Source organism: Pituophis catenifer, unplaced genomic scaffold, assembly GCF_029215685.1.
Source record: "Pituophis catenifer annectens isolate HBS135680 unplaced genomic scaffold, rPitCat1.0.hap2 SCAF_8, whole genome shotgun sequence".
NCBI lineage: Eukaryota > Metazoa > Chordata > Lepidosauria > Squamata > Colubridae > Pituophis > Pituophis catenifer.
In genome coordinates, this window is record NW_027256888.1 from 11415453 (window position 1) to 11441585 (window position 26133).

General features: G+C 42.2%; 1 protein-coding gene across 1 annotated transcript; it reads right to left on the reverse strand.

Moving 5' to 3' along the window:
* Positions 1–1373: 1373 nt before the first annotated feature.
* SLC10A4 (solute carrier family 10 member 4) lies at positions 1374–14578 on the reverse strand. The gene is made up of 3 exons (XM_070948556.1): positions 13876–14578; positions 10116–10326; positions 1374–2147 (listed from the first exon to the last, which is right to left on the reverse strand). Exons 1-3 carry the CDS (start codon positions 14349–14351, stop codon positions 1626–1628), a joined length of 1209 nt encoding a protein of 402 aa, XP_070804657.1. The 5' UTR covers positions 14352–14578; the 3' UTR covers positions 1374–1625.
* Positions 14579–26133: the final 11555 nt, after the last annotated feature.

Below are 26133 nucleotides of genomic sequence, written 5' to 3' on the forward strand. Positions count from 1 at the left end.
TTCTCTGATGCATTTATGCAGGAAAAAAAAAATTGCACCGAGTTCATTTTATCATTGATCAGGTGTGGCTACAAATGGACGGAGATAGCTTTGAATCAATGACAACTAGATATACTAACTATGTGCAAGGATACTAAGTATCCTAGGTGTTACTTGGGATTCTTTCAGTCAATGATTTTGTGTGCGCGCTGTAGCATTGATTTTTGCAGAGATATCCCTTATATTTGATTGTCATTTTGCTTCAGATTTAAATTGTGAATAACAGTAATAGAAATGTTTTAGAGATATTAAGCGGCTGTTTGGTTATTATACCCTAAGTCCTTTTAAACTGTAGTGATTTGAAACAACGGAAATTATTCCTGAGCAGAATAGAACAGAACAGAACAGAACAGAACTGAACTGAACTGAACTGAACTGAACTGAATTCTTTATTGGCCAAGTGTGTTTGGACACACAAGGAATTTGTCTTTGGTGCATACGCTCTCAGTGTACATAAAATTCATCAAGAATCATAAGGTACTACACTTAATGATAGTCTAGTCTAGTCTAGTCTAGTCTAGTCTAGTCTAGTCTAGTCTAGTCTAGTCTAGTCTAGAATAGAATAGAATAGAATAGAATAGAATAGAATAGAATAGAATAGAATAGAATAGAATTCTTTATTGGCCAAGTGTGATTGGACACACAAGGAATTTGTCTGGGTGCATATGCTCTTGGTGTACATAAAAAGAAAAGATACATGCAGGCAGGCATGTTTGGAATTTTTAAAAAATCCCCCTGAGTTCAGTAGACTAATTTTGCCTGATGTATGAACTTGGGGGTTACCTCTTTTTGATAGTCTGGATGACCTCTCTTCCCCCATCCTAGCTCCTCTAGAATGCATTCAAAATATATCCCAGCTAGGAGAACTCAGATTGAGATCTTAGACAGCTGTTGTAGTTAAAGTAAGAACCAGTGTTTTTTTGTTTGTTTGTTTAAACAAGACTGCCTCCAATCAGTTTTCCTCTCCTGAATATCTGTCATAAAGAATTAATCCCACTAGGAAAACATATAATTTTTATTGTCTAGGAGGTTTTTCTGCTTGCCATGGAAGAAGTTGTTCTGAACTGTAGATGAGTCTCAGATAAATTTCTTTATGGCTTGTCATATTTGCAAGTAATTTAATCAGTCATAAGCACACACAACTTTACTTCAATCTTTCCAATGTAGAAGCTGAATAATACACAAGGTACACAACTTGTTTTTTTTAACAGCAAATGCAGTTGATGCCGAAGATTTACAGTTATCAAATACATTCATCAATATGTTCTCTCTCTCTCTCTCTCTCTCTCTCTCTCTCTCTCTCTCTCTCTCTCTCTCTCTCTCTCCTTTCCCTTCCCCCCCCCCTCTCTCTCCTCTCTCCTGTTCCTTTCCCTTTTCTGGTGTGCTGATGTGATGATGGCATCATTTTCTGAGAACAGCTGAAGAGATTTATACAGTTGTGCAGTTTGTGAAAACAATAACTCCCGAGCACAGTAAGAAAACCCAACATAACAACAAATGCTCAGGATCCCTGTTGTTTCTCCTACTTGGCTGACCAGTTTATTTCAACACAGGATGTTCTTTTTTAAAAAAGATCTTCTCTTCCTCTAGAGGACTCTCTGCGTTGGCTCCATAACCACCGGACCACGATCTCCAGCAATTACTGTGCCATAAGACATTTCTGGGATTTCTTCTTCCTTCAGTTTCTTGTAAGAAACATCTGTCTCGTCTTCGTTATCTCCTCCGAGAGGCTCTTGCTTGTACAAATCCTTTCCGTAGATCTTGTAAGCCAGTACGAACAGCCCAGCTTCAGCGGATTGAAAGAGGGCGTAGAGTAAAGGAAACATATACATGCTCCCAATGAACTGTGGGGGGAAGCTCAGCTTGAGGATAGCGGTACAGAGTTGTACGTTCTGACAGCCAGTTTCCAAGGACACCGTCCGCTTGCTGTGTGGGGGCAAGCGAAATAAGGTCGCTATCCCGTAGCCACAGCCGTAACCCGCCAAGGGCATCAGCACAGCTACTACGTATACGGTGGCAGGAATAGTAGACAGAAGTTCAGGACCCAGCATGGTACCAGTGAGAATGAAAAGTATCACCAGAGTCACCAGGAGAGACCACAAAGAGATCTAGGAAAAAAAGAATGGGGTGAAAATTAAATCTGTGATCCCGTGATTGCATTTGGGGCATTTATTGACTGGCTGTAAAATTGGGCACAGTCATTTGGTGACATGCTTAAGTTATGACCATAATCCCTGGCTCAATTAAATCAAGGACTACCTACTGTATACAACTGTGTTTTAGTTGTATCAATCAGAATCAGACAAGACTGCTTAAAATGCCCTGGCAACTTTCAGAAAAAGAGAAGGAAAGACATAACAACCCCTCCCCCCCCCCAATTGATAATCGCAGCCAAGAGAAATGATCTTAAAGGTACATTAATTGTGTTTGGTTCCAGAAATCTTTTAATTTCATTAAATCACCCCAAATTCTAATATTGAGGTAAAGTGAGAAAATAATTCATTCATGTTCGTCTTGATCCTCATTTCTAGGTTTAAAAAGACCCCAGTGGGGTTTCTTGCTGTACGGAAGATGTTTTAGCCTTGTAATAATTTATTTGCCCCTTTCTGTCCTTTTTCCAGCTCTACCCTTTTAAAATGTCACAAGTACACAGTTGCACTAGAAAAATCTAAAGAGTCATATTAGAATGTCAGATTTATTTACAGGCCTTTTTCTAATGATTCCTAACATGGAATTTGCTTGCCATGAACTACATTTTCACTAACGTTTTCACATTTTTTCAACTCGACCCCCATTAACTGTATGTGTAGGTGTGTATGAGAGCCAGAGTGGTGAAATGATGAAACTAAGGTCACCCAGATACTGGTCTTCTGGTAGCCAGAGAAATCAAGAGTTCACGTCCCTTTTTAATTTTCTTGCCTGCATAATTTGGGGCCATTGGTTAACTCATCCATAGGTGCCCCAAATACATTGAGGACATATCCTCAGACTGGAGCATCCATCTGAATGCAGGAGTTCTGCTGAAGAAGAAGACTGAAGCTGAATCAAAACATTCTGGTACCTTGTTTCCCTGAAAATAAGACATCCCCTGATAATAAGCTCAATCAGGCTTTTGAGCACATGCGCTAAAATAAGCCTCTCCCCAAAAATAAGCCCTCCCCAAAAATATTTAAAATGCAGAGCTGGAAATCAGGTAAGATGGCAAGAGGAGCCCCATCTTCCTCCACGCACCCCAAAATAAGACCTCCCTGAAAATAAGGCCAAGCGCTTATTTTGGGCTTCAAAAAAATATAAGGGTCTTATTTTCCGGGAAACACAATAAGAATCTAGTGTTTTCCACAGGATAAAGGAATATGTCTCCTCTGTTGTGGCTCCGTTGCCTGAGCCTGGGCTATCGACAGATGCAGACTCTGAGAGTGAGGGAGAGGAGTTGGCAAGGCCTCCCTCTCCAGGACCCTCCTCTCTGGCAATGCCTCCAGAGGCCACCGAAGGCCATAAGATAGGCTCAGAGCCAAGCACGTCCCCGCAGCCACAGGTGGACAGCGACGAAGAAGATAAGTGCTGGCTGGACCCTTGGCAGAGGCGCAGGGAGAAGCGTGCGCAGCAGAGGGGAAGGCGTGCCAGAGATTAGCTGAGTCACTGGACCACACCCCACAGGGTATAAATGTGGGTGTGGTGGCGGTTCAGTTTGTGACGAGCAAAAACTGGAAATAATCCATGATCTCTACGTTACTGGACTTTGCTTTATCGGACTGCATTTGGATTAATCCTTGTATTGTTGAAACTCTGCCTGTTTTATCGGAATGCTTGCAGTCTAATCTTTGTTTTGTGTGAGTAAAGACTGAACTGGCAGCTAGCCACTGGGTTGCTGCCAGCTTTATCTTCAAAGAGTTTTGTCGTGTGGCTTATTAACTCCGGGCCGTCTGGGGGTGCGTGTGTGGTACGGGGACAGAACATCCTCTTTGTGAACAGTCTGTGTTGTTGTAGGGCTCCAATTGGCCCAATTAAGGATCAATTTGTTCTATCCATCGGCCTTTGTGGTTGCTGGAGAACTTTGCTTGCCAGCATATTCTTTTATTTTCAGTAGTGGATCTATTCAATACTCATATTGAGGGCTTCCATTCAGAAGCAATATCTGCTCCCGTTCACTAAACAGGAAACACTCTAGATCTGGTTTTCTGAACTGAGAAAAGTGATCTATAATTAAGAGAGGCAAAAATGCCTCCTTTGTCATGGGCAGATCTATCTATCTGATCAGGTTGCAATGGTTAGCATCACACCTTTTCCCATAAGTGTATGGGGTCAGTTCTGAGGAATGCTTGCAACATTTTCTGAGTCTGAGGGATTTTCTGAATTTGCTGGTGGATGTTATTGCCGATGCCCCAAACGTTATGGTCAAGGCCATCATGATAACATCCTGGAACAGCCAACTTCCCAGGTCCTCTATCAGTTGGGGCCCACTGAGCCCCAAGATTTGGTTTTGCAAAGAATTATGGGCCATGGAGCATCCTGGCAAATGAGTAACGTGACAACAGCATAAATTTAGAAACAAACACAGGCAGGTTTAGCTTTGAGCTCTCTGGGAAGCTTACATTGTTTACATTATACCAGTTTATAATGCCTTGGTAAGGCCACACTTGGAATACTGCATCCAGTTTTGGTCGCCACAATATAAAAAAGATATGCAGAAGACAGAAAGAGTGCAGAGAAGAGCAACAAAGATGATTAGGGGACTGGAGGCTAAAACATATGAAGAACGGTTGCAGGAACTGGGTTTGGGCCACTATATAATGCTTCTCCTCAGAAAATCATCAGATTCTTCTTTTTTCCTCTTTTTTTTTTTTTTCAAATGTAGATCAGTATCTTACTGACCATTTTCTGGCCAAAGTTGTTTAGAAACATGAGTCATTAAGTGAACAAATCCTGAAAGTGCTCCTGAAAAAAATAGATTTCCTATATTTATTTTAATTTGGTTTTATTGCAGGCCATAGTTTCTCAATCTGTAACTTTGAAGTTCCTCTCCATTAAGACTATTTTTTTTTAATTAATGTCTCTAATTTTCCATTTGAAGATTACACTTAGATAAGTGGCTGTTTTCATTCCCCTAAGTCTCTGTAGTACTAATAATACCTATGTTCTCCTGTAGCACCAATACTTATACAATGAATATTTGCCTAGAACAGGGGTATCGAACTCACGGCCCGTGGACCAGATGCGCCATGCGCTGGCCACACCCATGCCCGGTTTAGCGAAGGGGGAAAGTTGTGATAGTTGTGACGACACAAGTTTGACACCCCTGGCATAGAAACTCTGTGACAAAGTTAAGCCTTCAACTGAATAACCCATTACTTGGAAGACCCTGTTCTCTAGAGCAAGAAAGTATTTTGTCATCATTCAAAGATTAGGTCTCTTTCTTTTAAGTTATGCATCTGTTTTCTGGAAGCTTCCTTCTCCATGATGGCGGAGGAGAAAGGAAAGGGATGACACTGTTTCAAACCTGATGGTCTTGTCCAGAAATCGTTCAAAAAAGTGTTATCATTTTCTGACCATCAGTAGAGTTTTGTAGCTCTAGATGGTTATTGTATGACTGGATCCAACTTGTAATAAAATATATTTGGAATGAAGAATTCTTCCAGTGAGCATTTCCCTCTTTCCTTTAAAAAAAACACATGTACACTAGAGAACAGGGTTTCCCCAAGTATTGTAATGGGTTATTTCAGTTGAAGGGTTAACTTTGTCACAGGCAGAGTTTCTACTGTGTTTCCCGAAAATAAGACCCTGTCTTATATTTTTTTGAACCCTGAAATAAGCGCTTGGCCTTATTGCTATGCACTCAAAAGCCCGATTGGGCTTATTATCAGGGGATGTCTTATTTTGGGGGAAACAGGGTATGCAAATATTCATTGGGTAAATATTGGTGCTACAGGAGAACATAGGTATTATTAGTACCACTGAGACTTAGTGGAATGAAAACAGTCAATGATTATCTAAGTGTAATCCTTTTTTTTTAAAAGAAAAAGGAAAGAGGCAAATGCTCACTGAAGAATTCTTCATTCCAAATATAGTTTATTACAAGTTTGATCATGTCATACAATAACTATCCAGAGATGCAAAACTCTCTAAAGCAGCACATTTATTGATGGCAATATAATGATTACAATCACTAGCACAAGTAGCAATAGCATTAGCAAAGTATACTTTGGCCAATAAATACACCATGGTCCATATATTATTGAAGCTTCTTTGGTTCTTGTATTCTTTCTTGACCTCAGTGGTACCAATTGGTTTAGAATGTCATAAGGAATATTGTACGAATCTTATTTTAAGCTGGAACAGAATTCTTACACGTGCTACATTCTTCACTTAGCATTGCTGCACCTCTGTTTTGACTTTCTTAAGTAAGAATGGGAAGAGGATCAATTCCCCTCCCCCAAGGATTCCATTCTTACTTGTAATATTGGATCTGGATCTACATTACATTTTGCTCTACTATACATTAGTCCAAAGAAATATCTGTTCAAACCTCAGCCAGACCATAAAGAGTACGTTATAGTCCTCAGGTTTCTCAGCAACTACTAATTAATGAGATAAAGTTAATTACACAACCTTCTATGCCCTCAATGAATCTGGATGCTTGCTGGCACAATTCAAATTTTTGTCCCTGATTAATACTCCATAATTAACATTACATTCATCTCGAACAAAGAGCAGCAGGAAATGTCAGCCTAAATGGATTAAATGCAGGAGAACCATCCAAACTCTACTCTGATTTCCTATAAGTGGGTATGAGATGAGCATGAGTCAGGTCTAAAAGAAGAGCATCGAATCCAGTTAGAAGGGAGGGAGGGAAATTTGTTTATTTACTGAGGTTTTTTGTTTAATTTTCTCTCTGAGTTTGAAAGTATTTTAAAGATAAAAGGATTGTTCACTGATAAATAGGAGCCTATTTGGGGTGGGGAGGTGAAATAATGAGATAAGAAACAAAAATAAACAGAAACTTGATTCATTAGATTTTAAAATAGGCTGTTTGCTTTCAATAAATTCCAAATTCAGTATTATCCCTTCCTATTCCTCTAAATCAGGGGTGTCAAACTCAATGACATTGAGGGCCGCATTACAGTTGTGTTTGACCTTGGGGGACCGGGGTGGGCGTGGCCAGCTCAACGTCACTTGTGTCAGGGCGCCTGTGGTGGCCCGAGCACTCTGCCAACAAAAATGGACTCCCGAGCTCTGTTTTCGGCTGGGACGGCCTCCTGCAACCTTTTGCCAGCAGAAATGGAGTTTGGGAGTGCCGCCTGTGACCCTCACGAGCTCCGTTTTCGGCTGTGACGGCCTCTTGCAACCATCTGCTAGTGAAAATGGAGCTCGGGAAACAGCCCTCCCGAGCTCCGTTTTCACTGGTAGAGGCACAGCGGGATGGTCCTTCACTGTTTCCAGGGCGGCCCCGCAGGCCAGATCTAAGCACCCTGCCGTCTGGATCTGGCCCTCAGGCCTTGAGTTTGACACTCCTGCTCTAAATCATCCTCAAAACAAACAAGATTGCCAGAAGCATCTGCAACTATGTTATGGTAGACGTCTCTGGTTTTAAGAAGGAACCTCAAGAACTGGCAGTAGGGATTATAATTTTCATCTACCCTTTTGGATTCCTATTAAAAAGATTTGGGAGGGAACCAAAAGATGCAGCAAATGATGTTCTTATAGCTAAAGCAATTGTATTAATGAGAGAAAATTAGTTTCAGGAACCACGATCTGCACTTTCTGAATGAATGAGTCCAGGATCAGGATGAGTTATAAGGACTGGGAAGAGCAAATTTTGTCGAAGCCTGGTAAACGTGATTTCAAAATCATTAAATGAGATCCTGTCACAGTTTGGGGGTGAAAACCCTGAAGATTTCAGATATCCATTGTTTAAGAGGAGACGAGTGACTGTACTGGGACCTGTTGCCTTTGAATGAAAACTTTGAAAGTCCACTCCAAGAGTTTATTGCCTTTCTTTTCTTTTCACAAGGTCCCTTGAGAATGAATCATAGAGCCAATGGGCTAGAAGGGACCGTGGGGGCCTTCTAATCCAACCCACTGCCCAAGGCAGGAGTCCTTATACCACCCCAGACTAATGGCTGTCCAATCTTTTCTTGAAAACTTTCAGAGATGGAATACCCAAAACTTTTGGAGGCAAGTTCCTCCACTGATTAATTGTTCTTGCTGTCAGGAAATTTCTCCTTAATGCCATGTTGGATCTCTTTATAGAACAAGTTTCCACCCATTCATTTTTGTCCTGGCCTCAGGAGATAGATAGATAGATAGATAGATAGATAGATAGATAGATAGATAGATAGATGGATGGATGGATGGATGGATGGATGGATGGATGGATGGATGATAGATACATAGATAGATAAGAACTTTAGGTCTTGATAAAGGAAAGAAAAACTGGAATGACTGAAAACTGATCATTTTAATGACTTGAATTTAGCAACTACAGTAGGTTACAATTTGTTTAAAGGACAAAAGGCCATCATAATTCCTAAGGAAATAATTTGATTATACTTCGAGAATTCCTGGCGTAAAATAAGCAGACAAACAAGACTAATAAGGGCTGAATAAATAGATATATAGATGGATGGATGGATAGATAGATAGATAGATAGATAGATGGATGGATGGATAGACAGATGATGGATGGATGGATGGATAGACAGATGATGGATGGATGGATGGATGGATGGATGGATAGACAGATGATGGATGGATGGATGGATGGATGATAGATAGATAAATGGATGGATGGATAGACAGATGGATGGATGGATGGATGGATGGATGGACAGATGATGGATGGATGGATAATAGATAGATAAATGGATAGACAGATGATGGATGGATGGATGGATGGATGGATGGATGGATGGATGGATGGATAGACATGATGGATGGATGGATGGATGATAGATAGATAGATAGATAGATAGATAGATAGATAGATAGATAGATAGATAAGAACTTTAGGTCTTGATAAAGGAAAGAAAAACTGGAATGACTGAAAACTGATCATTTTAAAGACTTGAATTTAGCAACTAGGTTACAATTTGTTTAAAGGACAAAAGGCCATCATAATTCCTAAGGAAATAATTTGATTATACTTTGAGAATTCCCGGCTTAAAATAAGCAGACAAACAAGACTAATAAGGGCTGATGTTTATTGTCAATCACTCCATCAGGCAGAAGATAAATGCTTCCCAAAATCAATTTGTAACTCAAGAAGACAAGGTCTTTAATTACCTTGACATCTGCTGGGAGATGCACTCAGCTAAGCATGAGCTCTGCAGGTGATTCTGAATATGGCTTGCTAATTGTATGCTTCAGAAAGCAAAGCAAGGCACAACAGAAACAGAAGTCCTTGATTTGATATTAATCAGTAAGGAAGAGTAAAGTGGAGGTTCCAGAATTGTCAAATGGAAACGACTATGTAATTCTGGAATTCTAGAATTTAAAGAAAACTAAACCTGAGTATATTCAAATGCATACTGTATTCTGGACTTCAAGCAATCAGTACGCTCCCTCTCATATTGGGGTAGACCAGGTGCTTCGACAGAAAAACTCTCTCTCTCTCTCTCTCTCTCTCTCTCTCTCTCTCTCTCTCTGTGTGTGTGTGTGTGTGTGTGTGTGTGTGTGTGTATAGGTCTTTGGTTATTCGGTTTTCTCCCGAAACGCGTAAAAGCGTAAAATTGGAAGTGTCTTGGCAATGTTTTGACGAAGAACACATCTCCACCCAATCAAAACACAGCCTCCACCACACCTCCACCCAATCAGAACACAGCCAAGCTCCCACCCAATCAGTTCACACCCCCACTGGCAGTTAAAAGGAAGAAACAGCTGCGATCACACATTGCTCCTAGAAGCACGAAGCCGAAAACACCAGCCTGAAGATGACGAATGAGACTTCGTTGAAACGTCGCCAAGACACTTCCAATTTTACGCGGGAGAAAACCCGAATAGCCAAAGACCTACATGTATGTATGTATGTATGTATGCATGTATGTATGTATATATATATGACAGGTCTGTGCTCAGCTTACCTTCACAAGAATGTCCGCCAGTCTTGTGTATCTGTAGCGGATGAAGACCCCAAGGCCAATGGGGAGCAGAGTGCTGCACAAGGTCAGGGTGACAGCCCCCAAGGGCAACAGGCGCACTAATGGGGTATTGATCCAAGCTCGGCTGTAGATCCACAGACAAAGAGGCATCAGGATCAAAGCAAGCAAGGTGGAGGATGCCGTCATGATGATGCTGTCAGGAAGGAAAGAAAGAAGACTCCACTGGGTCGAGAGCACATGATAAGCAGCATCCTGAAATCTTCCTCTCTTCTCTTCCTCCTCTTTTCCTGAATGATCCAGTTACTCTCACTGGCAAGAAGGAGCTGCATTTAACTAGTAGTGCAGAACTCAAGCTCTTTTTCTGTGTACCCTCTATGCCACCTAATGCCCATCCCAACTCTGCTCTGCGAAGGAGAGGAGGCAGCCTTTTGAGGTGGGGAGAGGAGAAGAAACTTATTTTGCTCAAAACCAGAATTTGCAGAATTGTCTCTCGGCCTATTGTATCTCTCTGGTGAAGGTTCTTACAGAAAGACACTTGTCTCTGCTTCCAGTTCTTGCTTTTTCCTTACTCCTGTTCTCTAGAAAATAATTTTGCCTCATCACCTCCCGCTCAACCAGCTCTGGAAACATTATTTTTCAGCTGGTAGGTCCGTGGTTGACCGTTCCAATCACATTGGACGTATCCCAACCTTTTTTTTTTTTAAATCATTTTAAGGTTCAAGATATTTCAATCCTAGTTTTCCCATCCAAAAAGGATAAAATAAGATGAGAGCAGTAACAGCACATTAGCAAAATGCAACCCGTCAGAAAGAACGCAGGGAAAACATTTCAACAGAGAGAGAGAAAAGAGAAATGAGCATGAATTTAGCAATTCACAAAAAATAGATAATAAGAGAGAGATTTCTTATCTATATAGGGATATATTCGGGGCATCTCCTCCCTTACTCAACCCCCCACACCTTACTTTCACTAAATACTTCATTTGTTCAGGGCCAGGAATAAAGTCTGCAAAACCCAAATCCATCAAGTTCTAGGCAATATTTGGCAGGATGCTCCTGGGATTCAACAGATGATACATTTTCCAATCTGGGGAAAGTGCTTGTGAAAGAAGCTTTCCCTTGTTAGGACAGACAATTGTTAGTTAGTTAGTTAGTTAGTTAGTAATTAATTAATTAGATTTATATTGCCGCCTATTCACCCATGATGACTTTTCCCAAACTCCTGGTACCCAGGCATCCTGTGTACTCTGAAAAATGTGGGAAAGGCATTCTCAGGTAGTCCTCAGTTTACGACCACATTTGAGCCCCAAAATTATGTGGTTAAGTGAGAAATTTGTTTAAGTGAGTGTTGTCCCATTTTACAGCTTTTGTCTGCACATTCGTTAAGTGAGTCACCAAAGTTGCTAAATAACACGGTTGTTAAGTGAATCCATGGCATCGGACCGGGGTATTTACGAGACCGCCTTCTGCTACCAATAGCCTCTCACCGACCAGTATGCTCCCATAGAGAGGGGCTCCTCAGGGTGCCGTCGGCCAAACAGTGTCGACTGGCGGCCCCCAGGGGGAGAGCCTTCTCTGTGGGGGCACCTACCATCTGGAACGAGCTCCCCCCAGAGATACGGAAGATCCCGGACCTGTGCACGTTTCGCCGTGCTCTCAAAACTTTTCTATTTCAGCAAGCTGGCCTGGCCTAACTCCCCTCTTTTAAATTTTTTAAATTTTTTAAATTTTTTAATTTGTGGCTTTATAAATTGGGTGTTTTAATCTGTGTTTCGGCCAAAATATTTAATAATTTTAAGGGATTTTTAATATTTGTATTATCTGTATTTTATCTTGGCTGTTCACCGCCCTGAGTCCTTCGGGAGTAGGGCGGTATAGAAATTTGATTATAAATAAATAAATAAATAAACTTGGCTTCCCCGTTGTCTTTGCTCATCAGACGGTCACAAAAAGTGATCACTGCAACCGTCACAAATACGAATCAGTGGCCAAGCATTCAAATATAAATCACACGACCACGGGGATGCTGCCACGGTCATAAGTGTGAAAAATGGCCATAAGTCACCTTTTTTTCAGTCCCGTTGTAACGTCGAAACGAAGCTGTACAGCTAACCCTCGACTTAAAGACCACAATTGAGCCCAACATTTCTGTTCTTAAGTGAGACATTTATTAAGTAGGTTTTGCCCCATTTTACGACCTTCCTTACCACAGTTGTTAAATGAATCACTGCAGTTGATAACTTAGTCACCTGGTTGTTAATCCCCCCCATTGACTTTGCTTGTCAGAAGGTCGCAAAAGGGGATCACGTGAGCCACTGCAACGGTCATAAGTCTGAACCAAGTCTGAACCAGTTGTCAAGCATGTGCATTTTGATCGTTGTGATCATGGGCATGCTGGAAAGATCATAACAGTGAAAAAACGGTCATACGTCCTCTTTTTCCCCCAGTGCAGTTGTAACTTTGAACTGTCACTAAATGAACTGTTGTAAGTTGAGGACTACCTGTACCCAATGCTACCGCTATCCTCCCAATCCCTTAGCAAGACAGACCCTCATCCTCATTTTAGCAGCCGGGCAACCCTTAGGCTGGGCTACACCTGTGGCATATCGGGCTGCCGTTCGGGAGCCGAAGAGCAGGGTAAGAAATGCCCGCCCGTCCGTCCTCCGCGACGGTTCCCCCCACCCCCAAGCCGGCTCCTTCCTGGTTCTCCTGGCCTGCCTACAGTGGTGAAATCCATTTTTTTTTACTACCGGTTCTGGGGGTGTGGCTTGGTGGGCATGGTGTGGCTTGGTGGGCGTGGCAGGGAAATGATACGACAAAATCTCCATTCCCACCCCACTCCTGGGGGAAGGATACTGCAAAATCCCCATTCCCACCCCACTCCTGGGGGAAGGATACTGCAAAATCCTCATTCCCTCCCCACTCCTGGCAGAAAATACTGCAAAATCCTCATTCCCACCCCACTCCAGGGGAAGGATACTGCAAAATCTCCATTCTCACCCCACCCCAGGGGAAGGATACTGCAAAATCCTCATTCCCTCCCCACTCCTGGCAGAAGGATACTGCAAAATCCTCATTCCCACCCCACTCCTGGCAGAAGGATACTGCAAAATCCTCATTCCCACCCCACTCCAGGGGAAGGATACTGCAAAATCTCCATTCTCACCCCACCCCGGGGGAAGGATCCTGCAAAATCCCCATTCCCACCCCACTCCAGAGTGAAGGATACTGCAAAATCCCCATTCCCTCCCGACTCCTGGCAGAAGGATACTGCAAAATCCTCATTCCCCTCCCACTCCAGGGGAAGGATACTGCAAAATCTCCATTCTCACCCCACCCCAGGGGAAGGATACTGCAAAATCCTCATTCCCTCCCCACTCCTGGCAGAAGGATACTGCAAAATCCTCATTCCCACCCCACTCCTGGCAGAAGGATACTGCAAAATCCTCATTCCCATCCCACTCCAGGGGAAGGATACTGCAAAATCCCCATTCTCACCCCACCCCAGGGGAAGGATACCGCAAAATCCCCATTCTCACCCCACCCCAGTGGAAGGATACTGCAAAATCCCCATTCCCTCCCCACTCCTGGCAGAAGGATACTGCAAAATCTCCCTTCCCACCCCACTCTGAGGCCAGCCAGAGGGGATCTTTGCTGGTTCTCCGAACTCCTCAAAAATTTCCGCTACCGGTTCTCCAGAACCCGTCAGAACCTGGTGGGATTTTCCCCCCCTGCCCGCTTACCTGAGGTTCATGTCTCCGTCGACCAGGAGGGACATGAGGTTGGAGAGGTTCCCTCCGGGGCAGCAGCCGCAGAGCAGGACGGCCACGGCGGCCACCTCGTCGAGGGCGAAGATGAGGGCCAGCAGGAAAGCCAGGAGGGGCATCAGCCCGAACTGGCAGAGCAGAGCCAGCAACAAGCCCAGCGGCCGCCTCAGCTGCGCGCCCAGCTGGCTCAGCTCCACCGTGCAGCCCAAGCCCAGCATGGTCACGCACAGCGCCAGCGCCACGAAGACGCTCAGCCAGTGGTTCAGCCTCCCGTCCCAGAAGGGAGCCTCGACGCCGCTTTCCGGAGGAGCCAAGCCCAGCGCCTCAGCCGCAGCCGCAGCCGCCGCCGAAGGAACCGAGCCGGCACCTGGCCGCGGGTCGGGCGTCGCGTTCCTGGCGAAAGGCTGCAGCCAAGCGCCCGTGAGGTTCTCTGGCGCGGCGGAGCTGTCCATGGCGGGTTTTTTTTTTTTCCCCGTGGGCGCGTCCGCCTCGTTGAGTGGCGGAACTTCGTGTGAAGAGACGGGCGGGCGGGCGCCTTTTGCCAGCCTGCCGTAAGACGGGGAGCTGCTGGAGGTGAAGGAAACCACCAGAGGCGGACGGCTGGCGAAGCCCTCCGAGGGGAGGCTGCGGGAGACACCAGACCCGCTCCGTCCGTCGCCTCAGCACCTCGCCTCGCCTCTCTCTCTCTCTCTCTCTCTCTCTTCCCTTGCGGCCGCCGCCGTTCTTCCCCAACGGACGGGCGCGCCCCCGAGAAGGCTGCCCGCCTGCCCGCCCAGCCCCCGACTCCGCCGTCTGAGGGTGGATTTCTGGCTTCCCTGTGCGCGCCTCCGATAAGGAGCCAGGCCCCCCGCGCCTTCTGAGGGAAGGAAAGCCGAAGCTGCGAGGGAAAGAACCGTCTTTATTGAAGCAATAAGAATAAGAGTAATAGTAAGAATAAGAATAGTAGTAGTAGTAATAATAATAGTAATAGTAGTAATAAGAGTACTAGTAATAAGAGTATTAGTAGTAATAGGAATAAGAATAAGAATAGTAATAATAATAGTAGTAGTAGTAGTAGTAGTAATAATAACAACAGTGATACCCATTTTCATCGGGGCACTTGATATCATGTCCAAGAATTTTATAAGATACATCAACAAATTGCAGCTTCCTGCAATAACACCAGCGGGACTGCAAAAAACTGCGCTACTCGGAAGGTATCTTAAGCAGGTACTTGGTTGATACCTAGGACGCTGGCAGCAACCCGTATCCACCATTAGCACCAGTCAATGGTATTTGTGATGCATTTTTGAATGTTCAATTGACTGAGTTTCATTTTTAATGGATAAAGATAATAAGAATAAGAATAGTAGTAGTAATAGTAGTAATAGTAGTAATAATAGTAGTAATAATAGTAGTAGTAATAACAACAACAACAACAACAATGATACCCATTGTCATCGGGGCACTTGGTACCATGTCCAACCATGTCCAAGAATTTTATTTATTTATTTATTTTTCAAACTTCTATACCGCCCTTCTCCTTTCGGACTCAGGGCGGTGAACAGCCAAGATAAAAAAAACATTTATACATAAAGTTAAAAATAGATCTAAAATAATTAAATAAATTTGGCCCGTAATTTAAAACTTATCAATTTAAAATCCGTATCAAATTTTAAAACCAACCATAAAATCGGGACAGACCGGCTAACTGAAAAAAATAAGTTTTTAGGGCCCGACAAAATTTTATAAGATACATCAACAAATTGTAGCTTCCTGCAATAACACCAGCGGGACTGCAAAAAAACTACGCTACTCGGAACATCGTACATTTTAAGCAGGTACTTGGTTGATACCTAGGACCCTGGCAGCAACCTGTATCAATCATTAGCACCAATCAATGGTATTTGTGATGCATTTTGGAATGTTCAGTTGATTGAGTTTCACATTTAGTGTCATTGTGATGACACTAACCGACTCTCGCATCAGTTTGACTCTTTCATATGTTGGTGCTTGGAAAACATATATAGTCAAATCTTCAGTATTCATGAATTCCATGTTTGCGAGTTTGCCTACTCACTAACATTTATTTGTGACCCCTAAATTAATACTTGCAGTACTTTTGCAACTATTTGTGGACACGCAGGGAACATTGGAGTTGCTTCAGAGGTGGGTTTCAGCAGGTTCTGACCAGTTCTGGAGAACCAGTAGCGGAAATTTTGAGTAGTTTGGAGAGCTGGTAAATACCACCTCTGACTGGCCCTGCCCCCATCTATTCTCTGCCTCCCGAGTCCCAGCTGATCGGGAGGAAATGGGAATTTTGCAGTAATCTTCCCCAGCAGTGGGGGGGGGGGAATGGAGATTTTACAGTATCCATCCCCTGCCACGCCCACCAAGCCATGCCCACAGAACCGGTAGTCAAAAAATTTGAATCCCACCACTGCACCCTGGAAAGAACATGAATGATTTTGAAACAAGAGCCTTGGTAGTACAGTGGTCTAAGGCACCCTGTTATTAAGCTAGTTATTAAGACCAGCTGCCTGCAATTACTGCAGGTTCGAATCTCTCCAAGGCTCAAGGTTGACTCAGCCTTCCATCCTTTCTAAGATAGGTAAATTGAGGATCCAGTTTGTGGGGGCAATAAGCTGACTTTGTATAAATATACAAAAAGGATGAAGGCTATTGCTTAGCGCATTGTAAGCTGCCCTGAGTCTCCGGAGAAGGGCGGCATATAAATCAAATTAAAAAACAAAACAAAACAAGGAAAATTGGACTTGGTGGCCAAAATAGCTCTTCCAATTCTATGATTCCAATTAAAAGTTGTTATCCAGGGTTTGTACAATCTTCCTTCTCAAGCGATGCCACTGAGAGGGAAAAGGTTCAACTATGAATTTTCTGCAGCAAATCCACCAGCCCCCCCACCTCTCCACCCATTATACCCAACACAATTGTCCCTATACAAATGTGTGGCACTACGGCCTTAAGCATTAAAACACATTAAAAGCTCAGCCTATAGAAATGGATGAGTGCTTTTGACCTATGCCGAAACTGAAAAAAAAAAAAAAATGGGCCAGGGAGAAGCTTAAGGGTGGAAGGCCACATCTTTGTCAGTTTTGGAATCACACTCTGCATGTTTCATTAACAGGTCACGGGGAAGACTTTCTGTCTGAGATGCTGGAGAATTGCTGAGGCAAAAGATGGAGCAAACACAGGTTTAAATGGATAACTTGCATACAGCAGTGGTCAAAATTGGGGAAACCTTGTGGGAAAAGTGTATTTTTGAGGTTTAATGGATAATAACACCACTTTTTCTTTTTCTTTTCTTTTTTTTTTTTTTTTTGGAGTTTCAAGATAATCCTATTCCACTGCTGGAATGGCCTGGGAATAGCCCAGAATTTAACCCAATTGAAAATCTATGGAGCCGACTAGAGAAACTTGTTAGTCAGAAGCGACCCAGCAATAAAACCCAGTTAATAGAAGCCATCATTCAATCTTGGTTTCACATTATAACAGCTGCAGAACTAAAAGACTTGGTTCACTCCATGGGAAGATGTTGTAAGGCCGTCATTCATGCTAAAGGTTACTCAACTAAGTATTAACTGACATGCAGGGGTGGGTTCTAAATTGTTTTACTACCGGTTCTGTGGGCGTGGCTTATTTTGTGGGTGTGGCTTGGAGGTCATGTGACTAGGTGGGCGTGGCTAGCTGGTCAGTCATTTCTGGAAGGTCCTCACACTTACGACCCGACTCATTTGTTTGCTTTTTTAACACTGATCAGCTGTAGGACGGCCCTTTGAAGCCCCGCGGCAAGAGTTTAAACAGTTTTTTTCCCTCTAGTCATCAGCTGGGACTCAGGAGGCAGCAATAGATTGGGGGTGGGACCAAATAAAAGGTAAGAATAACGTGGGTGGGAGGGCGGGGGCGGGAGAACCGGTTCGGTGACATCATATCGTCACTGCTACCGGCTCGGCCGAACCGGACTGAACCGGGAGGAACCCACCACTGCTGACATGGTGATAATTTTTGTATATCTTGTTTTTTCTGTGGTGATAATTTTTGTGTATCTCGTTTTTTTCTATGAGTTTCACTTTTCTTCTTTATACTGTACCTGCTATTCCAATAGCAAATCCTTCATAAAAGTTATGGCATTACATTCTTGATTAAATGATCTTTCCATCGATATATAATTTTATGGTAGTACTCCCCCCCAAAAAAAGTGATGTTATTAGCTAGTTTTATAAAATACACTTTTACCAAAAGGTTTCCACAATTTTGGCCACTACTGTAAATAAGATAATCATTTGTGTTTATTCTCTCCCGAAATACAGGTAATCGCCGACTTAGAACCACAATTGAGTGTAACATTTCTGTTGCTAAGTGAGATGTTTGTTAAGTGAATTTTGCCCCGTTTTAAGATCTTTCTTGCCACAGTTGTTAAGTGAATCACTGCATTTATTAAATGTGTAACACGGTTGTTAAGTGAATCTGGACTCCCCATTAAAGGTCACAAAAGGAGATTCACATGACCCCAGGACACTGCCACCATCATAAACACAAGTCAGTTGCCAGGCATGGGGATGCTGCAATGGTCGTAGGTATGAAAACTAGTCATAAGTCAGTTTTTTCTGTGATGTTGTAACTTTGAATGGTCACCAAACGAACTGTTGTTGTGAAGGATTATCTGTAGTGGAAAGGCTCAATAGCATTGTTTAAGCTTCACATCTGTGGTGAAATCCAATTTTTTTTACTACCAGTTCTGTGGGCGTGGCTTGGTGGGCGTGGTGTGGCTTGGTGGGCGTGGCAGGGGAAGGATGCTGCAAAATCTCCATTCCCTCCCCACTTCTGGGGGAAGGATATTGCAAAATCTCCATTCCCACCCCACTCCTGGGAGAAGGATATTGCAAAATCTCCAGCCAGAGGGGGTATTTGCCGGTTTTCCGAACTACTCAAAATTTCTGCTACCAGTTCTCCAGAACCTGTCAGAACCTGCTGGATTTCACCCCTGCTTCACATGCCAGGATTGCAACTTCACACTTAAGTCTTCACTTTATTGTAGTTGTAATTCCACACATCTGAAGATAAACTCCTGAGAATTAGTATCTGAAGTTTGAGAGCGGTTCTTCTTTTTGGTCTAGACAGATCCTGTCTTAGAATAAGGGAGATTCTTAAGTTCTGAAGCAAGAAATAATCATAACAGCTGCAGCAAATGGATAGATTAAATGTGTCTTGGAATTAATACTGATTTGACTTTGTTCAGCTGCCTGGTGCCTGCATTATGGCGAATTCTAGTATGACATGGCCATTCAACCTCAAAGTTCCTACAACTTTGAGTCACTCAATCATTTCATTCTTATTAGTTAGGATTAAGATCTTACTCTTCAATCCTTACTCTTTCTTCTAGCCTGTTAACCTGAATAGTACTGAGCCCCCACTGTCCCTCATGGTAGCATTGCCTTTAGCTGGAATAAGTCTTAGATCTCCTTTAATGAGTTGAGTGAGACAGCTGAGCAATGCAAGCTACAAACAATTTCTGTGCCAGTGTAAAAACTTAAGTATGGTCCACATTTCAGTGCTCGAGAATCACTGGGCATTACTGCCAAATGAACACGATTTCTCTCATAGTCATGGGAACCACAGAGAGTAATTATTTCTTTTTACGATATAAAATAGCAATGCTCGATTTCACATTTATTCCCCGTAAAACAGGTTGAAACTGATCTGCAGCTATCCTAACTCAAGCAGACTTTGAAACAACATTAAATGCTTTTACACGGGAGAATAATGTTTTGCTCTGCATGCAGAACTCTTTTGGTTATAACTCTTACTGATTCATCCCCAATATCCCATCTGATTTACTGTGATTTTAGTAGGTAGCAAGAAGTACCAAAGCAGTTACCTGGGTATGAAAATAGACCAAACATGGGATTTTGATTGATCAGGCCATCTGTAACCATAAAACTTCAGCCGCTGTTGTTTTTGCTAAACTTTTCTCAAGATCAGAAAGTTGAAACTGATAAATTGACACAGGTTGTTGATTTGTTAACAGAGAAGTCACCGTTTACTTCTGGGATTTTTTTTTTTTTTTTTTTTTTTGTGTGTGTGGTTAATACTGGATTTCTAGCTCAAGATTTACCACCATTTTTCATTCATTTGTGACAGATATAGATCAGATTGATTTATGAGGGCAGCAAAACACTTGTCAAAGCCTTGTAAAAGATTATCCAATCTATTTTCTGCAGTACTTATGCACTTTATTTTCCTCCCTTGTATAAGGACACAAAAGAAGTGTAATACAACATACAAGAAATTGGGCTGGAATCTCAAAAGTCTGTGTTGAGATCTTGTCTTTAGCCTAGAGTTATTTTTTTGACTAATAATTTTCCTCCTCATTCTCCATTATTAATATCCATTAATAGTAATACTTTATCTCTTGGCTTCTTAGATTATTTAACTCTTATTTCAGACTCATCAATATTCTTGATTATACCTAGCGCTAATGTTGTTTTCACATCCTTTATTTTATACTAACATCACCTCTTATCTTACAGCTTCCTGTTCTTGTTTTCCTTTGATAGTTCTCACCTTCCTCTTCTACTATCTTAAAAACATACATTCTCTTTGCTCAATTTCGGTTAAGTTTTCTATATCTCTCTCTACCATTTCTGATGATTCAACTCAAAGCTATACATCATCCTTAACTCTTCTACTATTTTCATTTTGTTCTGACTGTGCTTTATGTAATTATGTTATACTTTTTTAGTGGCTGCCTCTGTTGTTTCTTATGAAATATAGAATTCCTTTAGCCTTTAAGTCTTTCTAAGCCTTGCTTTGCTACATGTATCTCAACTGAGTTTTTTTTCCAATTCCTCTTTTCTTCCTCTTCTCAGTTTCATTTACCATTAATTAATATCTTAAATCAGTACTCCTTTGTGCAACCTATTTTACATGTTTGTTTATATATGTGTGAAGTTCCTTTTATCAACAAATATGAATATGGTAAACAATAAATATGGTAAACAATATGGTAAATAAATAATACAAATAATCATGAAATGCAATAAGTACAATCCTAAAATATTAAAGAAAGTATTTCTTTATTGTTTTAGGATTGTGCTATATATATATATATCTGGATTTGCCATCTCACTTGGGGCTTAAAGAGGAGCATGCAGTTATGGGGCTGGTTGATGGTGTAGGAAGTTAGCACCCACCCCTCTCCTAGAAAAATTAAATATTCTAGAAAATATTAAAAAGGAAGAATATTATATTTTCCTGGATGAGAAATGGAGAAACGTGTTTTTAGGCAGGAAGCAGACTCACTCTTAATAGCTCCCACCATCCTCAATAGCCCACAGCAGATGTTAGCACTTAAGAGATAAAGATATAGCTAGGTCTATTCATAAGCAAATGCCCTCACCCAAGAGCCAACAAAGGTAGAATTAGCCTTCTATCCATCTAGCAACAGAACTCACCACATGGCACCTGGGGAGATTGCATCACCCAGCAAGGCTCAACCAAGCTTGGGACTCAGGACAGCCTACAGAGTTGCCCCTGCATGGCCCCATGGGAGTCTGACAACCAATCAGAATAGAAGCTCAAATTCAAAAGCCCAGAGGGGGTATAAAACTCAGGCACTCTCAGCATCTCTTCCCTTTTTTTTTCTTCACCCAACATCTTCAAGGCATGTAATTCTGTCCACCATTAAAACCATATTTCCAAACAGCCACCATGTCTCCAGTGTCTTTCTCCCCACTTGGAACTGAACCCAGATGGACATTTCTTCCAACAATGGCCTCCTCTGTCTTTTAATTACCTGTTAATATCAAATTTTAACTACCCTTGACTCTATTTTAAATTTTTATATTCATATAACATTTTAATGTTTTTAACATTGTATTTTTACACCTCCAAGAGTCCCTCTCTGAGGGAGATAGGTGGTTTTTCAATGTGATAAATAAATAAATAAAACAAAGGCAATAAAAATTCAACAGAACAAAGCAACTTCAAATTCCGAACCAAGAGAAAAAACATGACTTGGAATTATGTCACTGTGACATCAATTTTAATCACAGTGTGTGGAGAAAATGTTCTAGAAGTTTTGTGCCAGAACAGTAAAAGAGAGGTCATCCATCAGAGCAACCAATTCCACTGAGATATGAAATCTGGGCTTGTATCCAGATTGAAAAGGATTCAGATAATAAATGTCTTCCCAAATTATCTGTAGTTGAGGTCCCAATGTTTGTCTTCCAAGACTTTGCTATTAGGAAGTAGATGATTGTTCTCAAACTCTCCTGGGTCACTCATAATGACTACCCACACAATTATATTTTTCAAAGTATCTGTTAACCATGCTATTTCTGAAAAAGATATGACTATCCAGTCAAATCCAAATCCAATTTGATGTTAGTAATCAAAAAGGATGAGAATAAAACCTAAAAATAATTGAAATCCATTCTTTCATTTACTTTCTCCATGTAGCTCAAACTTTTCATAGAAGCATCAACTGAAACTGATCCTACCAATCAGTGACGTATTTAATGGAACCATTTCAAATTCAAGGCAGGTATGTATGGTTGAATTTCCTTGCACATGAGACTCAACCATTCTATTACTATCTAGAGAGAACAGGCTTTATTAACTCATACATTACACACGTTCTGGGATGGTTGCTCAATGATGAGGAGAGGTATGAATGCTTTGCCATTGGCCCTCTCAAAAAGTAGATGCAATAATGTCCTTTTTGCTTGTGTTCACTTGTATTCATTGACCATTTTTTGCTATAGCTCTTTTAGTCATTTTCCAGCCAGGTGGCTTGGGTTGAGGAGTTAGGACTCAACTTCAGAGTGAGTTGATCTTTCCTTCCACTGCCCTACAGAAATAAATATTTTTCCAACATTCTCTTTAGAAAACCAAAAGTCAGAACAAAGCATGTTGATTCTGGAGGCGGAAGGAATATTCTCAAAAGTATCTCAAAAATTCTGCCCTAGGTTCTCCTGTAGCTAATTCTGCAGAGGTTGGGTGTGTTAAATATCTCTAATACCAGACTGCAATTTGTAAGTTACATTTACAGATAAGGAAGGGATCGTTTCATCTTATTCTCAAGAACAACTAAGCATATTTAAGCTAAAGAGTAGAAGATTTAAGAAGTGACAGGCAAGATATATTGCTTCTGCCACAAAAAAACTAGACCCAGTCAGAAGACGCCATGTATCAGCAAATTTAAAAGGCAAGAAGAAAAGAGATCTTAGACAAAGGCAGGGGGATCTGATGAATCAACAAGTTGTATCAATGGCTGTCTTGTCATTGAATACATCTGTCTGGCTGTTATAGGATAGATAGGGCTGGACTAGCACTCTGTTGATCCAGCAAGGATCCTCTGATATTCTTAAACTGCAACATGGTTTTCTTTGACTTTTAACTATTATTATTGTTATTTATTGGTTCGATTTATATGGCGCCCTTCTCCGGAGACTCAGGGCGGCTTACAATGCATTAAGCAATAGCCTTCATACTTTTGTATATACCTGCTTAGTAGGGCTTTCGCCTCCCCCCCACCAAGCGGTGTTCTTTTTTATACAAAGTCAGTTTATTGCCCCCACAATCCGGATCCTCATTTTATCTACCTCGGAAGGATGGAAGGCTGAGTCAACCTTGAGCCTGGTGAGCTTTGAACTTGCAGTAATTGCAGGCATCAGGCAGCTAAGTGCTACTTAACAGCACTTTAGTCCTCTGCGCCACCAAGGCTCTTGTTTGTTAACAACTAGGCTGTTATGTGCAACTTGAAAGCACGATTTCTAAATTATGATTATTTAGCATTATGTAAGAAGCCAGCTGTCACTTTCAGTCGATTCCGGTTTAAATTAGCTATGGCTTAACATGTTGCGTAGATTCAAACCTAATACATTTTCGCATTCTGGTAATTTTAGAATAGAATAGAATAGAATAGAATAGAATAGAATAGAATAGAATAGAATAGAATAGAATAGAATAGAATAGAATAGAATAGAATAGAATAGAATTTTTTATTAGCCAAGTGTGATTGGACACACAAGGAATTTGTCTTGGTGCATACGCTCTCGGAGTACACAAAAGAAAAGATACGTTCATCAAGAATCATAAGGTACAACACTTAATGATAGTCATAGAGTACAAATAAGCAATCAGGAAACAATATCAATATAAATCGTAAGGATACAAGCAACAAAATTACAGTCATGCAGTCATAAGTGGGAGGAGATGGGTGGTGGGAACAATGAGAAAATTAATAGTAGTGCAGACTTAGTGAATAGTTTGACAGTGTTGAGGGAATTATTTGTTTAGCAGAGTGATGGCGTTTGGGAAAAAACTGTCCTTGTGTCTAGTTGTTCTGGTGTGCAGTGCTCTATAGCGTCCTTTTGAGGGTAGGAGTTGAAACAGTTTATGTCCAGAATGCGAGGGGTCTGTAGATATTTTCACAGCCCTCTTTTTGACTCGTGCAGTATACAGGTCCTCAATGGAAGGCCATTGTTTTTTCTGAACAAACTCAGATTTCTGTTTCTCCAATGCTTAAGCCATATGGCAAGCTTCCAATATACCGTATTGCATAATTATTATCTACTTATCTGTGTCTGAAAAACATGTTTGGTATAAATAATATTTTACCAGCCATTTCCATGCTTTTGAATATGAGGATATGAAGGGTGAAGGGACGAAGACTTGTCTCTCACGCTAAGTCTGCAATCCAGACGGAAGACATAAAAAGCAGACAAGTGACCGTGAAAAGAATGATTTTATAGCCTTTTCAATTCCCTTTTCTCTAGCCCAAGCAGCCACCAGAAAGCTGCTCTAATTTTTGGCCCCCTCCTCTTAAAAGCAGCATGTGTTTGCTGACTCAGCAGGCGACCGAAAAACAACACTTCTGTGGCAGCAAGATTCCATTCTTCTCTTGACTCTATTTTTTTCTCTTTTTGTTCTCTAACACTGATTTTGCCATTTTCTCTAAGCCAATTCACCACGCTGGTTAATCTGGGGAGATTTAGATACTGTATAAATGTGGAAGAAGGTCAGTCTACTTTCTTTTCCACAAACATCAAGAGGAAACAATAATTGAGTCAGGCTTTTTAAAATCTTTTGTAATATAAGAAACTGTTAACTGTTTCAACTCCTCCCCATGGGGCACCGCTATAGGGCACTGCATGCCAAAACAATTAGACACAGGGAAGTTTTTCCCCCTGGTGCCATAAGTCCACTGAACACCCAATTCCCACAGTGCTGCCTTATGTCTAAGTCAGGGGTTAGCAACCTGTGGCTCCAGAGCCACATGCGGCTCTTTGGGCCCTCTGCTGTGGCTCCCTGTCGGGCAGGGGTGGGTTCTAAATTTTTTTTACTAACGGCTCTGTGGGCGTGGCTTATTTTGTGGGTGTGGCTTGGAGGTCATGTGACTAAGTGGGCGTGGCTAGCTGGTCAGAGTCATTTCTGGAAGGTCCTCGCACTTACGACCAGTCCTCGCACTTACGACCCGACTCATTTGTTTGCTTTTAACACTGATCAGCTGTAGGACGGCCCTTTGAAGCCCCGCAGCAAGAGTTTAAACAGTTTTTTCCCCTCTAGTCATCAGTTGGGACTCAGGAGGCAGCAATAGATTGGGGGTGGGACCAAATAAAAGGTAAGAATAACGTGGGTGGGAGGGCGGGGGGGGGAGAACAGGTTCGGTGACGTCATATCGTCACCGCTACCGGCTCGGCCGAACCGGACCGAACCGGGAGGAACCCACCACTGCTGTCGGGTGATCCCACCACTGGCAGGCCCCACCCCTCGCCCTCCTCTCCCAGTCACTCCTTGCATGGCCTGAGAAGGGTGAGGGTGGGGGATGGAGAAGCGTCCAGGGCAGAGACAGACAGATACAGACAGAGGGGGAGAGAGAGAGAGACATAGAGAGATACAGCGAGAGGAAGGGAGGGAGGGAGGGGAGAGAGATATATGTCAAAAGGATTGTGTGGTTCCCGGTGTTTTTTAACAACTGGTTCTCTGCCCTAATGACCGGCTGGGTAGGCATGGCTGGGGGGGTATCATGTGACTGGTGGAAGTGAATGACATCGAGTTGGCCACGCCCATCCAAGTTTTGTGGCTCCCAGTGTTTTCTTTTCTATGGGAAACAGGTCCAAATGGTTCTTTGAGTGCTTAAGGTTGCAAACCCCTGGTCTAAGTATATCTATCCATGTTGTATAGTTGTAGTACTATTATTAGCCTTCCCATCTCCTTTGCTGTCCCCTCTTA

Coding starts and splice junctions, on each gene's coding strand:
- SLC10A4 (XM_070948556.1), bottom strand. CDS start 14,351: ATGGACAGCTCCGCCGCGCCAGAGAACCTCACGGGCGCTTGGCTGCAG. Junction 10,327..13,875: donor GACGGAGACATGAACCTCAG/GTAAGCGGGCAG, acceptor CCTTCCTGACAG/CATCATCATGACGGCATCCT. Junction 2,148..10,115: donor TGGCGGACATTCTTGTGAAG/GTAAGCTGAGCA, acceptor TTTTTTTCCTAG/ATCTCTTTGTGGTCTCTCCT.